Below are 17,048 nucleotides of genomic sequence, written 5' to 3'. Positions count from 1 at the left end.
GTATTTTTCTGTGGCTTGTCCAGGTTTTTTGGTTTTTAGGTGTTTTTTAATCCCAGTTGTTTCTCTTTGGAAACACTTTGGAGTCCATTGTACCTCCACTGTGGGCTTATTAGATATTCCTCTTTGTTTTAGTATTTTTAATGGTTGCTCTAGCATTTACAGTAACTTATCACAGTCTACTATCATATAACACCTCACATATAAGTTAAGAACTTCACTTTCTTTTCTCCTGTCCTTCACCTGTAGTTGTTATGTGTTTTATTTATACATATACCATAAACCCTAGAATATATTTTTTAACCATCCTTTTTAAAAAGATTCATAAAATGAGGAAATATAATTTTTAATATATTCCCACATAATTACCATTTTTAGCACTCTTCATTCCTTTGTGTAGATTGTTTTAAATCTGGTATCATTTTCTTTCCTGTTGAAAAGTTTATCATTTCATTTGTAGGATTGCCACCAATTCTTTCAGCTTCTCTTTTGTGAAACAAGCTTTTATTTCATTCTCATTTTTGAAAGGTATTTTTGCTGGTTAAAAATTTTAATTTGTCAATTGTATTTGCCACACCTCCCCACCTTTGGAGGGGAGGATTCCAATTACATGTATGTTAGAGCACTTGGTGTTTTCCCACACCTCACTGAAACTCCGGTTTTGTGTTTGTTTTTGTTTCTCTTTTCAATCCTTTTTCTCCCTGCTTTAAGTAGTTCCTATTGCTATGTTCTGAATTTCACTAATTTTTTCTTTTATGGTGTCTAAACTACTGTTAATCCTGTCCAGTAAATTTTTTATTTCAGATAGTGTATTTTTCATCTCTGGATGGTCCATTTGTGTTCCTTTGTGTATGTTCTGTTTCTCTCCGCATTTTATTCATGGTTTCCATTAAATATACTTTATAATAGTTCCCCAGTATTTTAATGTCATCGTCTGCTATTTCCATTATTTTGTCATTGTTTTATCTTATCTTATTGTTTTATCTTATGTTCACATTCTTCTGCTATTGCCATCATTAGTCATTCTTGATTGGTTGCAGGGCAGAGTGAATTTTATGTTCTTGAATGTCTGTTCTTGAAGGGATTTAATGTGACCAACAGTTAAGTTAATTGCTGTTCAGTTAGATTCTTTTGTGCTTTATTTTGTTTGTTTTTAGCTTTGGGGAGCAGGTCTAAAGTAGCCTTTGCTTTAGGGACAGGTTAACCCTATCACTAAAGCATATCCCTTTGGGGGTCTCAACTGAATATCCTGGGTAAGCATCTGGGGCTCTCCACTCCTTCTGGTTGGAACTTGAATACATCCCAGCCCTGTGTGTGCTCTGGGGACAGTCCAGCTCACAGTTTCTGCTCATTCTTTGGCCGTGTGGAGTTTTCTCCTTCTCATGCACTATGGTAGGGTTCTCCTGAGCCTCAAGTTTACCTCTATACAGATTTCTGGATTTCTTTTCTTCATAGCTTCATCCTCTTCAGAACTCTGCCCCTCAACTTACAGCTGCCTCAGTCTCCGTGAACTCCAGTCTGTTTTCTCAACTCAGCTAGAGGACTGTGCTCTGCTTTGGACTCCCCTCCTATTCCTTAGACTGGGATGTACCTCCAGGCAGAATGTTAGGCTGATATTGGTGTCACCTCATATGTTTCCTTTCTTCAGATGTCTTGGTCTTACCATGTTTCCATTGTCTGAAAACTTGTTTTGTATATTTTGTCTAGTTTTTTTGTTGTTTACAGTGGGATAGCAAATCTCACTACTCCATGTGGTCAGAATTAGAATCTGTGTTCTCATTTTAGTAATCAAATCATCACTTAGTGTTCGCTAAGTACCAGCATGGTCTTTTAGTAGGAATTCAGAAATGGCTAACTTTTTCTTAAAGCTACTGTATTATGACAGAAGCTCTAAAAAATTTGTTTAAGAAGGAATGAGTGAAGTAAATACCCTTTATTAATATATATTCATTCATACTTTGTTTTTATTCCTTGATTTGGAAGTCCATTCACAAAAGATAATAAAATCCCTGCTTTCACAAAAGCAGGGATTTATAATATACTTATGAGTAGAGTAATATATTTAGTTCTATTTATTGGAATAAAATTTGCTTTTATACATCAGTGTATAGCATAATGATTCCTATTTGAGTGCTACATTAATTTAACCTATTAACTCATAACTCTTCACAATTGCTTTTATATACCTTTTGTGTGCTTATATCATGCATTTCATATTTTTAGATTTCTCATGTATAAGCAAGGGTGTGTTAGAATGTTAATGTTTAGATTTAATGTTCATACCTTCAGGATTAGTAAATGTTTGTCTCCTAAATGTTTCACATTAAAGTTAGGTTGGAAAGTATTTAATCCTTTTGCAAATATGTCTCATTACTCATCTTCAAATAATATTTATTCATAAAAATAAACATTTCCTTGATGAAATAAATCAAATATATTTTCTTATACATGATTCTAGCTACATATTTATTCTGTTTCAGTCGGCAACTTTCCATGTTAGACATTAATTTTTCGTCGTACTGCTGCTGCTACAATGAATTACTTGTCCTGAACAGAGTTCTATATGAAAGTGATGCTTTTTTCCATCCATTATGAAAAAGATCTTTTGGTGTATTTATTAATTTTCATAAGTAGGTTTAATGTCTTTTCACTTTTATTAATATTAGAAAGTGTGTCTTGTGATACAACTTAAGAATTGTAAACCATGTAAGATATTCAAAAATGTAAGAGGCCAACTTTTATCCTAAATCTTTCCGGGTCTGAGATGATTCTTTCCAGTCCTTCATTTAAAGGTGTTGCTTTATAATAATGTCCTATAATTGCGAAAACTGAATATGCATGTAAGCCAAGAAAAAAATGCATGTAAGTGAAACCATTAAACTATATTGTCATTAAACTATATTTTGAGTACTAGCCATTTGTATTAAGGTTAACTTTTAAAGAACAAGAAGCTGACATTTGTTTATATTTGTGTTGTGAGGGAGATTGATGATGGTTGTGGTGATAGTGAATTGGGAATAATTTGATTTTTGTTTCAAAGGAGATACAGATAATCTTCATTGCTTGGTAGCAAGAAAGTGCTGATTAATTTTATGCATGTTTGCTTAATGGGCTCTTACCTATGCTGGATAGCCATTTATGCCCAAAGTTGGTCCACTAGGTAGCTAACTACACTCCATAGATGGTAGGATTCATATATTGTTCACTACTTTGATAAAGTAAGGAGAAAGACCTCCTAGGAGAATGAAACTGTCAGTACTGTATTTCCTCACATTATTGTGTTATTGTGTTGACTAATAGTATATATAGATAGCGAGTAATTAATTAATGTCTACTAAATTTTCTGTGTGTGTGTTTGGGTGAGGTTTTGTTTGAAAGATGTTTGAAAAAGTCATTTGAGAGGTTGGGAAGATAAGGAAATCCGTCTTACACAATTAATATAAAATGTCTTCAGAGAATGGAGAAAACAGGAGAGAAGATGGTAAACAAAATAGAGAACTTTAATATTTTCAAACCAACTGTTTCACATTGGATGCAAAATGTTGGCACATCATAAAAATATGGATGTTTAAACAACTGTAGCTTGTGCTCAGTTTATAGTGATAGAAAGTGTATTTTACTTTGGTCGAATAAATAATAGTGAAATATTCAATTATAAAAAAAGGTATTAAGCTCATTTGAGGTTGATAATTATGGTATTTATAGTGATGCTGATCTGCCAGTGGTCTCTGTTGCTAGTATGTAGGCATAGGGAGAGAGGATAGTTGGGCTTATATATGAGTGTGCTTTTGCCAGAGGAATGTAATAAAAAGATTCAGGGATAGGAGATAGGACAATAAAGTTCAAGAAAAATCTGTCATAAAATCAAAGCTGGTTGCAGAGGGAAGTTAAAGGAGAAAAGACTGGTTGTAATGAAGAAGTAGGGCAACACCAGTGAACTGGAAGCCTGTTGTAACAAGCAGAGTTTAAAATTGGAAGAAAAGGAATTATGCTTAGAGTGAGTGATTGATATACTGATATTGACAGTACAGCACTTTGAGATGGTAATTTAGTTATGGGGTGACTGGCATGTAAAGGAGAGTATGTACAGTTATTGGAGATCATTGTTGATAAGAATTGAGAACACAGCACTCACTGTATGCATAAGAAATAGATTTGCTTTTTCATCACAGAAAATTCAAAATTACAATTGCTAAGTAAAATAAGGATTTATTCCCTCATTTAAAGGAAAGTCTGATGTTGGCAGTACCCAGCGCTAGTGTGCCAATTCCATGAAGTCATCAGGGACTCAAGCTCTTTCTAATTTCAAGTCTACAAACTAGCACGATTACCAAGGTTGCCTTGTGGTCCAAGATATCTGCTAGAGTTTCAGTCATCCCATTTCTATTCTTGGCAGCAGGGAGGAGAAAGGGGAAGGAGTTAGTAAGGTCCTTTCCTGCTGTCATTCCCCCTTTTAAGGTCCAGAAGTCTCTCCCAACAATTTCTGGTTATATGATATTTGTCTTCGGTAATAACATGGCCGTATTTTACTTTGAGGAATACTGGGAAATATACTATTTTGGCTAGCTACATTACAACTCCCTAATAATGTGTAGGGATCTAGTTTGTAAAGAACACGGGGAGAAAGGATGCAGGTAGACAGCTAGCAGTCTTTGCCAGAAGTATTGATTATCCATGTGAACAGCGAAAGTTTCAAGATGGTGGAAAGACAAGGAGAGACCCTGAGGTCCATGGGCAATTACAAGCATAACAATCCAATGGAAGAGAGTGGATGAGCCCTAGACCAGCGTATTTAGAAAACATTGAGAGAATACTGTAATAGTGGGATGCAAAGAGAAAACCAATCATACCTGCCAATTCTCTTTTTCAATTCTTTTACACACTAGAAGGAATGTAAGAGAATTAAAACTCATTACTTGAGAGGACTGCAAATAAAATTATTTCTTCAAGTGACATTCAGGTTTTAATTAAGACAAAGAGGAAGAAGGAATCTGAGGAGAGGTAAGGGGAGTTTGCTGATTCTGAAACAGTAGTTCCAGGGAATATGGTAGAAGGAACAGGGCTGTGTGGAGAAAATACAGTTTACAGTTGAGAAGAGTAAGGATGCAGTGAGCAGTGATTCTTAACCTTTTGCCCATCTACCCACGAGTTAAAAATAATTAAACACAAATCTCCAATAATATGTAATTATTTATAAATAACATTTCTGTATTGATGTACTAATACTATATATGTATTAGAAAAATACTATATGTGTTACAAAAGATATGTAAAAATAGGAACTTATAAAGAATGAGATACATGTATTAATAGAAATGCTGATATCTTCTTCCCCACACTCCTGCCAATCCCTGGGATCTTATAGGTCTCAAAGCCTGCAGCCTCAGTATAGCTTAGGATGGGGACTATTAGGGGAAATAGGAGCAACCTAACACAGAATTGATCCCTACTCTCAACTAAAAGCCTTCCCCTTAAAAATAAGAGCAAGAACACTTAAAATTCTTCAGAAAAAAATTTGTAATACCATAAGACATAGTAAGATTAAATTTGGAGGAAGAAAAAGCATATTATCAGTTATAGGTATTATCATGTGAGATGACATTTAATCTGTGATCTCAGTGAAATCAAATAGCCAAGACATATAAAAAGCAAAAACATATTAAGGAACCACAAATCATTAGAGAAAGAAAGGATTATTTCTTGAGTGTATTTGAGACAGATGCCAGTAACTGAGGTGGATGCATGTTATTAAAAGTTAAATTCAAAAAGTAATTTAACTGGAAAAATCATAACTGAATATCCAGTTTCTTAGAGATAAAAGAGCTTTCCAAGCTTAGAATTGATCGGGGGAAAAAATCGCTTTGGGTACATAAATATTTTAAGCTTCTGTGTTTTAAAACAATATTCAAAAATTGGAAGATGGCACAATATTTGCAGCCAATATTTATTTTCCAAAGAGCTCATGTGATGCACTTTTAATAATAAAAAAAAAATGCAACAAAAATGCTGGAAGACCAGAACAATTCACAGAGAGGAGGTGTTGGGGAGTTCAGTCACAATTATAACAACAAAAGCTGACTAAAACAGGTAGAGAGCTTGAACAACTCAAGAGATATGACTGGTTTGAAGAGGGGAGGGGGTTCAGCCATGCTTTAAAAGGCGTGGAGTGGGGAGAGGTGATTAGAACCTGGTACTCAAATGTGTAAACGACCTGGACATGTTGTTAAATATGACTGGTTAAAAGAAAGAGGAAAAGGCAAAATTTAGTCACACTTGTGATTAAAGCAATGGATAATAAGGGCTTTTTTTGCTTCTCAGATTTTTTTTTTGTCAGAGTGATATCCAGTGCTGGTTACTGTGCAGTGAAAATGAAAGCATCATGCTTTTTACACTGTAAGTCAGTGTAAATCTCTACAGTACTTTTAGAACTCCATTTTTTTCCTCTCATTAATACCTAGATGGATCAAACCCTTAAATTTGATATAGAAATAAATGTGTTAATTAATTAAGCTTAAAGCTCTATAACATGAGATAGCTGTAAAAGCCTAAGCCTTCAAAAGTAGTTCCTTCAGATACAGCTATTGAAATTAAAAATACATGCAGAATACGTAACTATTATTTGTATATTAATACATCTTTAAAGAAGATATGATTGGGTTGACATAATTGAATTGGAAATCCTGAGAGTAGCTAACATACCAAGCCATGTTCTAAAGCTGCAATAAATAAAGCAATGATAGACCAGTAGACTAACAAATAACAAAGCAAGATAGACAATATAAAGAATTAGGCCCTTTTATCCCATGAAAACTTAATGTATGCTAATGAATGATAAAAGTGGCATTTAAATCAGTGGGGCAGAATGCGCTATTCTTTCATTCATGTATTTATCTATTCAGAAAATGTTTATCGAAGGCCAGGCACTATCCCAGATGCCAGGGATACATCAAACCAAGTAGACTACAATCGCCATTTTCATGGAGCTTAAGTTGGAGTTGTAGTAGAATCAGAGGATAAAAAAATTGAAGATGATTACCTGCTGAGGAGAAAATAAAGCAGGGAAGGGGGATAGTGTTCACAAGATTCCATTTGGTGGGGAAACATGATCTCCCTCCTTTCTACTGTACAAAGAACTGCCACACGGCAATTTGTTAAAAAGCAAACAACCCAACAGAAAATTTGGCAGATTTTTTCCTTTTATTTTGATAGCTATTCCTAATTCATAAAGGAGGATATAGAGCTATCCAGTAAATCTCTAATACCTTTGAACAGTGAAAATGCAAAATCAGACAGTGAGGTAACACAGTTCTGAGATTGATAAGTTTAATATCAATTTTTAATTTAATATCAATTTTTTGTGAGTTTAGGAGAAATGGGTGCTTGCATGTGTTATAGATAATAACTGCATAGTGTAATTCGTTTTGGAAGACAGATTTAAGAGTAGCTCTTAAAGTGAGAAAGGTACTACATATACTATGAGCCAGCAATTCTCATTCCTGGTATCTCCCTCAGGGAACTCTTGAATGTGTGCTCAAGAAGGTCTGGTAGCGCAACATGGTTTGTAACGATGAAAATCTGAGAACTACCCAAACGTGCTTTAGTTTGTTGTGGCCATAGTGTGGAGCACTGTAGTGCTACGCAGATCTCCTGAGCATATTGTTGAATGTAAGAGGTAAATTATAGGCAGTATATGTACATACCAGTGGTAACAACAATTACCACCAAACTTTACAGCTCTTATCACTGGGAAAGCTATTTAGGATTGTGGTAGCAGAGAGGTTTTTAGCTTCAGCCTTATCTCTAATATTTCTATTTTTTTTAAGAGATGGTATACTTATTTTTATTTGTATATATAAAAATGACCAAAAAAATTCTCCCTGTTAGCCTCAGCTTGAGTGGCATTTCCCCTTGTCCCAGCCCATATTGTGTATTTTATCAGTATTACTTATCTCGCCCTTGGCAAGTGCTCTTGTACACGTGGTTGTTTTTCTGAATGCCCTCACTTACCTATTAAATTGCAGGTCCCTTTGACAGCTTAGGACCTAGTCCTTTTATTTTTTAAACATAATGCCAAAAGAGAAGGCCTTACTTCATAGAAACTTATCATCATTCATCTTGCATTCTTTGGATAATATTTTTGTGTTCTTTATATTTGTGAATAAGAGCCATAGTAAATCAAAGTTTTATTTTATTTCTCAATTCACTTAAAACTTGAATTATTAATTAGACAAAACATATTTTAAACATTCAGTCCTGGAAATTGTTCAAATCGTATTTTTCTTTGTAGGTCGTTTGTATGCGATGCAAACGGGAATGAAGATTGACAGTAAAACTCCTGAATGTCGTAAATTTTTATCAAAGCTAATGGATCAGTTAGAAGCTGTAAGTTGAACCCTGAAAATTTATTTTCTGCTTAATGTTTAAAATGCCATTTTATTTCATTTGTGTGTGTGTTGTCATTTTAGTTCTTCCTGTTGGCAGCAATCAGCAATGTCATAGCTGAGGAAAAATGAGACACATTTTTTTTTCGTTTACATCATACTGCTTAGGGAGTTGTAAGTAGGTATATGTCGGTTTCAGTATCTTTACATATACATTATATCTTGTTCCAGGTTATTGTAGATGACCTTTGAGTCATTCTTTTGTAAGTGACAAACCCTTTCTAACCTTCCTTCATGCAGTCACACAGATGATTGATTTGGGAATTCTTAAATGGCTCTTGTAATAATGAAATCGGGGACTTCCTTGGTGGTCCAGTGGTTAAGACTTCGCATTTCCACTGCAGGGGGTGCATGTGCGATCCCTGGTTGGGGAACTGCAATCCCACATGCTGTGAGGCACGGGCAAAAAAAAGAAAGAAACGGGCTATTTATTTAGTGAAAAGGACCATGAAGGAAGTTGCCTATTGTTTCTTCCTCCTACTCTTGGTCCCATAACAAGATACTCTTATGGTCTAGGCATTTTCCTCTGCTAGCAGAAATGTGGTAGGTGACCAATAAGTCATCTTGAACTGTGATAGAACTTCACAGGTTATGTAGAAGCACGAATCCAGGGAAAATTGAAGGATTTGATTGGGTGTCAGTGCATCAGGAAGGCATTATTAAACCATAGTAACCTTACTTAGTAAGCAGGGCTCCACCCTGTGCCTCCCATGCCCAGCCATCCCAGTTTCTTTTTTAACAATGTCAAGGTTTACTTCTCATTAATGCATCTCCTCCAAGGCAGTTATATTCATAGCTGTGGCTTACTTTTTATTTGCTTATTTAGTTATGTGACCTGCTCAAGAGAATTAGAAACCTAAATATTTATTTCATCATTATTTTGTTTAGAGAAAATTCAGACATATTAAAAATCAATGGACTTATACCAGTCGGCCCAGAACTTTTTTTAAAAGTTGAAAGTTATTCAGATCAAAGCCTACTTGTATTAAGCAGCCATGGGCAATAGTGTTCTCTCTAACTTTGTATGGGTGCCTGGCCTTCTGACCCAGAATCCTGTCATCTGCTACTATTAACCATCCAAGGTAGCCTGGTGGCACCACTGATGACAACTCAGCTGCCCTTGGAGCCTGTCTGGCCTTCTACTTCTAATACTGCTTCTGTGGATGCAGGAAGAATTTGAGTACTCTTCTTTTGGAGGGTGGGGTTAGGAGGTGGGAGGAAGAATGTGTCTGACACGTAGCAATACATTTGTACAATACAGTCTCTTACAGACATTTTATATAGAATATATCTCTTTATTAATTTTACAGCTTAACAATAATAGCTAAAATAACAATAGCTTATGGATAAGACAAAACTCAAACAGTCTTTATAATATGCAAAATGTAAAATCACATTTATAAAGTGACTTACCAGGAATTTATTATTATCTACATTAAATAACAAGTTCATTCCATGGTGAGAACATATCTGCTTGTGCTATAATGTTTATATTTATAGTTGGAACACTTCAAGTATATTATGTTTTTGCTGCCAGTTTTTTATGCTGAAGGTGAGATGAAATGACATGCTCCCACTAAATTTTTCTAGAAATAAATTGCCTCTACAATTAAAGCATTTCTCAGTGTGGATACAGTAAACCAGTGTTATATGTGGGGCTTTTTTTCTGTTTTTGTTCAGGATAAGCATGCTCAGATGTCCTTAAATTCCAGTATTCAAACTCTTCTGGGCCTTAATTATGAGAATATGTACTTTGCTGATTTTATGAAAAATCCTCTCGCTTTTTCTAAATTTAATTTGTTACTTTATAATGTTCTTTGAAAAAAGCAATTTTTAAACAGTAGTGTGGTGCTCAGATCTAATATTCCAGAAGGTCATTTTACTCCAATATGACAGTCTGAGTAAAATGTAGGAATTTAGTTTGTTGTTTTTAAAACACTTTAAATTATTGTATGTGTAGGAAAGGGATGTACTGACTGGAAATTTACATGGTTGTAAATTGTGTTGATTTGAGGTATATATTTGTCTAAATTTTTAAAACTTCCGTAATCCTATTCTAAGTTTGTTTTCTTATACGTTACTTAGAATTAGATCTCGAATGCAGTGTGCTCTGAGAGATACTTTTTTAGGATATAATGATCCTTCTCATTGTATTTTTCTGTATTTGATAGAAGAAATTGAAATAGGAATAAATTAAAGATTTAAATTATGTGTGGTTAGGAAAGAATTTCTTAATCCCATTTTTAGGATACTTGTTAGTACATTTGAAATATTTGTCTGATGCTTTACATAGATAGTTGGATGGTTTTTTTCCTTGATTATTTTGATATTTAGAGCTAAATTAAACGTTCACGTTATCATAAGTGTCTTTCTTCAAAATTTTGTGAACATTGGATTTGATTATTGGGAATTTTTATACTTAAGTATACACTTATGTGAGCCCAGAATCATAAGTTCTGTATCTCATTTTATTTTAGCTTAAGAAACAGTTGGGTGATAATGAAGCTGTTACTCAAGAAATAGTTGGTTGTGCCCATTTGGAGAATTATGCTTTGAAAATGTTTTTGTATGCAGATAATGAAGATCGTGCTGGGCGATTTCACAAGTAAGTAAAGATAGATAAAATTAAATTTAGTTACTGTATAACCAGAATTTATCCAGTTTTCTCTTGATTACTCTCAGACTTCCTGATTAACGGTTTAGATTTTTTTTTTTTTTGAATCTCAGAATGAGTTTGGGTTACAAGAGTGATCCTGGCTTTTTAGAGAAAATGGCTAAACGAAGAATACCCAGGGCAGATTCATTTTCTTCATAAATATACCCTAACTAGCCATTTAGTAAGATCTGTGTTGATTTTAGCCAAAAACAGCCTGGTCCAATGATACTGATTTTAAAAATTCCCACCCCTACCGATTCAAATGATTTGTCATTATTATAATAAGACTTAAATACAAAGAAATACACATGGCTTGATATGGATTCAGATAGTACTGTCATTACATTTTCTAAAATCAGACGCATACTATGAAACCTTGTTGTAGCATATTCACCTGTTATATGTGTTGTAACTTCCTCCTAATAACAGATTACAGAAGGAGCTCCATTGTGTTCTTGAAATCTGATTTTATTTAAAACAATTTCAGAGTGCTTTTATAAACATTGGAAGCTTTTGTCTTGTAGCTACAAGACTAATTCTTACATTTTTTCATTTGAATTAGATGAACTTTTCTTTTCTCTTCCAGAAACATGATCAAGTCCTTCTATACTGCAAGTCTTTTAATAGATGTCATAACAGTGTTTGGAGAACTCACTGATGAAGTGAGTGTACATTCTTTATTGTCTTATTAGCTGGAGATCAGTATTGTTGCTTTTTAGTAGTTTTATTATTGCATTGTTTAGTTAGAGCAGCATGTCCATCAGAAATGTAGTATAAGCAAAACGTGTAATTTTAAATTGTCTACTAGCCACATTTTAAAAAGTGAAAACAAAAGATGGAATTATTTTTAATGATAAATGTTATTTTTTGTAGTAAGTTCTTTAAATCCAGCATGTATTTTATACTTTAGTGAGTACATAGCTACTGTATTGGTCTCTGAACCCCAGGTTCAGAGTTTGATTTTATTAAGTGTTTAAATATTACTGATCCTGGATGCTGTTAAATTTCTGTACTGTTATTTGGTAAACATTACTGGAGGCAGAGACTTTTTAGTACTGCTTTTTTCCTATTTTGTTTCTAGCCAGAAATATTATTGTTAAAGATTTGTCTCTATTGTAAAATACATATAGAACTTGATATTTTACAAGATACTTCCTATCCATTTTATCAGTTTGTTTCTCATAACCACTCTAAGATAAGTAGAGCACATATTCATTTTATATATGAGCAAACTGAGGCTAAGTGACAAACTTGTTGCCGTGAGTTCAGTGTTGTTTTCACTGTAGCAGGCTTTACCATTGACCTGGAAGGAGAGATGTTAATCTAGAAAGAACAAAAGAGAGAGAGAGAGAGGAAGGAAGGGAGGGAGGGAAGGAGGGAAGGAGGAAGGGAGGAGAAAAGAGAGTTACAAATGAGACTGATAGAGGCATGTCATATTAGTGATTTGAGATCTATGAAGAACATTGCTTTCTATGAAATGATTTTTTCAAAATGGTGAGCAGCTCAGTGTATCATTCCAAACAAAACAAAGTACAATCTATCTATGCGATATTTTACATGTTCGTAAAACAGTACATCAAAACTGTGCAATAAATGCTTTGTTTATATGTAAAATGTAGTTAAGCTCGAGGCCTGACGATCATAAGCTGAGTTTTTGAGTTGGCAGAGATGTGCAGGACATTTCAAAGTTGTGCCAAATGAGGGACACTTTTTTATTGTGTGTGACTGTCCCTTTTCTTTCAAAACATCAAGCATCCTGTCTCTTGCCCACACAGCATTCCCCAGTCAGATGACTAGAAACCACCAACAGATATTTCCAAACACCCGCGAGGGTATGGGGCAATGCCCATTGAGAGCCACTGCTGTTAACTTTTCTTGAAATAGAGCAACATCAGAGAAAACTGAGGCCTGGAGTGTGAAAACCACAAATGCTTCTCACTTTTTTGCATTTTAGAGGCCCTGTGGATCCACTGTTTAGCTCCCTTTCTACTCCTGTCTCCTGTTACTACTGATCTGGATTTTTTTTCCTGTTTTACTAGTATGGGGCTCTATACTAAACAGGGCACACAGAGGACATAGAGGTGATTTAAGCATGATATTATGGAAAGCTGTAGATAGGTAGTAGGGTTTTGGCGAGTACCAGGTGGCTGAAGGAGAATAATGAGACCAGATTAGAAAAGTAAGTCATAAGCCAGATCAGACAGATGATGAAAGGCCTGGCATCTTCAATTAGGGGATTTATATTTATTATATTTATTGAATAAAGAATTCTACTTTGGGGTGCTTGGTATGATAAGACTCTATAGAATGAACTGGGGTAGGAAAGAACTACAAGTCATTTGGCAAAAGAACTAGTTAATGATTAATGTGGAACTTCGTACAAAGTGGGTTGTCGTTGACCTGAGGAGAAATAATATGTTTAGACTTAAATTTTAAAGTGTGAGGTACAGGTGTAGCATACAAAAATAAATCACCACAAGACTCTTAGAAATAAAAAGACAAGAAATATGCAAAATAGAGATAAAAGTTCAAGTTAGGAGATTAGACAAACCCTCAGGTAAGAAGATAGTTTTGAAAGAGAGAGAAAATGGTCAGATAAGCATCCTGATAAACACCTGTATTTAAAAGACTAGAGGAAGAAGTGAATAAAGAAACACAAGTAGAGAAGTGGATAGAAATGTAAGATATCAGAAGAGAAGGTCATGGTAAAGCACAGTAGCAGATCAGTTTGCCAGATACTTCTGAGATGGCTTTTCTTGCCTCTCCTACTTCTTACTTAGAGGAGCTGCTTTTGCCCATGTATCTCAGAAGCAAGCACACAGTTCTTTGAAGTTATAACTGCTAACAGTGGGGAACCCAGATAAAAGGTAAAGTAATAGATACAGGAAAAAGAACAAAATGTCCAGAAGTCTTAAGTGAGTAATGTAGGTTTTGTTTTGTTTTTGTTTTACTTAAGGGACACATAAATACCTCCACACATAATTAGCATGTAATTCATCTGCATTTCAGAAGGAAAAAAAAATCTAAGTTTACATACAGGTATCCTTAACAAAGAACAGCTTTCTTAGTTATTTGAATATAGTAGCTAAGGCAGGGACTCTTAATGGGACAAATGAGAGGGCTTCAAAAGGAGTTGGGGGAGAGATGCTTAGATACTGAGGATACTAAAGACTACATGTAGCCCAAGAGTGAAAGGGACATTTTTCCAAAATGTTTACACTCTTTTCTTTCCCTGTCTAATCACCCAACCTGCTACCTAAGTTTTTCTGCCTTGCATTGGCATTAAAGTAGGACATAACATCTGTGTTGGTGGTTAAAGGATCCAGAGAGCAGGAGGGGTCTGAAATGGTATGGAAAAAAGAAATTAGGCATTGTAAGGCCAGCATGGAAAGGACGTCCCTATAATTATTTGATTGGGCTGAGGTTTATTCTTTGGGCCTTTATGTAAATCCTGCATTTTAAATTAGCAAATGTATGTACACACATTTAGTATGTAATTATACGTGGGTGCTCTTCACTAACTTACATATGCTTGTTATAACATGCAAAGTTTATACATCCAGTGAAAGTTGTATATATCAAAAGTTATGGGCTTCCCTGGTGGCACAGTGGTTGAGAGTCCGCCTGCCGATGCAGGGGACACGGGTTCGTGCCCCGGTCCGGGAAGATCCCACATGCCGCGGAGTGGCTGGGCCCGTGAGCCATGGCCGCTGAGCCTGTGCGTCCGGAGCCTGTGCTCCGCAACGGGAGAGGCCACAACAGGGAGAGGCCCGCGTACCGCAAAAAAAAAAAAAAAGTTATAATTTGTTTGGCATACAATACTGACATTTCTCATATCCATTATTATACAGTGATCTTATCCTTATATGACCAGTTAAAGTGGTTTTTGGCCATGAACTTAGGTTGACTAAATAAAGGCAGCCGACAAGGAAAGTGAAATATTGGCAAGACTGTTCATACAGCAATAACATAATCCCCCAGCCAGCCAGTTTGATCAGCCTAGTTTCAAATTCTATTTTCCCTTACTTTTAATGTTGGTTTTTGTTCCATCATTTTCCATTTCTAGAAGTGGCATATTCATCATTATCACTGAGATACAGATTTTTCAAAATAATGATTTAAAATGTCATAACTTTAAATAATGCTCCACTTGAGTGGAATAGGGAGGAATACACTCTAGCTGTGACTTTCGCAGCTCCTACCAAAACAGATAAGCAGAGTATCATCGGCATCAACCCTCTCTGGTAGGTCCTCATTGTTGTCTGAGGAAATCTAAGGCTTGTATTTATTTACTTGTGATTTAAGCACTCTGTGCCTAAAATAAGACACAAACTAGCAGAACATTTCTTATTTCACAATAACTATTAAAAATATGACATGTTTTAAAAGCTGGGTATAACTGGTTACTCAAAGCATTGTAACTCATTCCTCCTTTCCACTTTCACTTTAGTTTCATCCTATACTTGGAAAACACTAGCAGAGACAAAGACAGGAAACAGAAAGGTGGGAAAATAATAAGTTTAAGGATTTCAGGTAGGCAGATTTTGTTTTTTGGTTTTTTTTTTTTTTTTTTGCGGTACACGGGCCTCTCACTGATGTGGTCTCTCCCGTTGCGGAGCACAGGCTCCGGACGCGCAGGCTCAGCGGCCATGGCTCACGGGCCCAGCCGCTCCGTGGCATGTGGGATCCTCCCGGACCGGGGCACTAACCCTTGTCTCCTGCATCGGCAGGCGGACTCTCAACCACTGCGCCACCAGGGAAGCCCCCAGATTTTGTTTTTTAATATATACTCCTGTAGGTATATTTCAGGAATTGCTGTTTCTTATTTGTTCATTTATAAAGGAAATGTGGTGGTGTTATTACCTGCATAATATCCCATAGCTTTTTAATAAAGCTGGAACTTTCTTCAAAAAGAGTTGTTTGCCTTGCTTCTCAAAGAATGCTGCTTGAGAAACATTAAAGACTACAATAACAGAAAATGAGGAAGGGGAAGGCATTATAATTATCTTGTAGTTTTTATTTGTGTTTTTTTTTTTTTTTTTTTTTTTGCGGTACGCGGGCCTCTCACTGTTGTGGCCTCTCCCGTTGCGGAGCACAGGCTCCGGACGCGCAGGCTCAGCGGCCATGGCTCACGGGCCCAGCCGCTCCGCGGCATGTGGGACCTTCCCAGACCGGGGCACGAACCCGTGTGCCCCTGCATCGGCAGGCAGACTCTCAACCACTGCGCCACCAGGGAAGCCCTTTATTTGTGTATTTTAAAATTATCTTTTAATTTTATCATCTTTATAATCAAGATAATGGGGTTTTTTTAATTATATTTTTTAAAGTTTAAAAAATGGTATGGTTTTTTCCTGTCAGTTCTGAAAATTTATTTAAAAGAATAGCAACAGTGGTTGTCAGAGCCAAGCCTAAACTCCAAGCCAAGAGGTCATTTTACCTCTCAGGACTTGGTTTTTCTTCTATAAAATGGGAAGCCTGGTCAAGCAGATCTCTGAGATCCTGTGCAGCTCTACCAGTCTATGATTATATGTTCCAAACATGCAAGAAGAGATAGGAAAAGGAGAATAAAAAGCAAAGATGAAAAAGCAGACAAAAAAAGAAAAAGAGAGAAGCAAAAATAGTTTTAGATTAGACGCTCCAAAAGGAGGGATGAAAAATTACCCATTTAAGTTATATAAATGATAATGAAAAGTAGAGCCACCAGAAATTATGACAGCAGAGAACTAATTTCTAGTAGGAAGAAAGGAGAAGAAACATGACATGGCAACGTAGAGGTTGTCAGTGTAGGGAGGGAGCAAGACGAACATCTGGGGCCTTCTTATGGCATTTGTACGTAAAGATGTTGAGTCTTCTAATTAAATTCCTTTTATTTAACATTCCAGCCTTTTTTTTTTAAAGGTCGTTGGTTCACAAGCTACACTACTGCGGTTTACCTAATTAATTTTCCTATTTTA

The 17,048-nt window shown here is 35.6% G+C and overlaps 1 protein-coding gene across 3 annotated transcripts in view; it reads left to right on the top strand.

Moving 5' to 3' along the window:
* The window catches only part of VTA1 (vesicle trafficking 1), a 66,551-nt gene that overhangs the window by 10,014 nt on the left and 39,489 nt on the right, over positions 1 to 17,048 (top strand). For all 3 annotated transcript variants that reach the window (XM_082855693.1, XM_082855694.1, XM_082855695.1), the window contains exons 2-4: positions 8,285 to 8,379; positions 10,916 to 11,043; positions 11,681 to 11,756. In XM_082855693.1, coding sequence (XP_082711819.1) covers positions 8,285 to 8,379; positions 10,916 to 11,043; positions 11,681 to 11,756 — 299 coding nt within the window. The remainder of the gene's footprint in view (positions 1 to 8,284; positions 8,380 to 10,915; positions 11,044 to 11,680; positions 11,757 to 17,048) is intronic.

This window comes from Leucopleurus acutus (assembly GCF_964270905.1).
Source record: "Leucopleurus acutus genome assembly, chromosome: 15".
Taxonomy (NCBI): domain Eukaryota; kingdom Metazoa; phylum Chordata; class Mammalia; order Artiodactyla; family Delphinidae; genus Leucopleurus; species Leucopleurus acutus.
The sequence above is the reverse complement of the archived record's forward strand: the minus strand, read 5'-3'. Positions and strand labels throughout refer to the sequence as shown.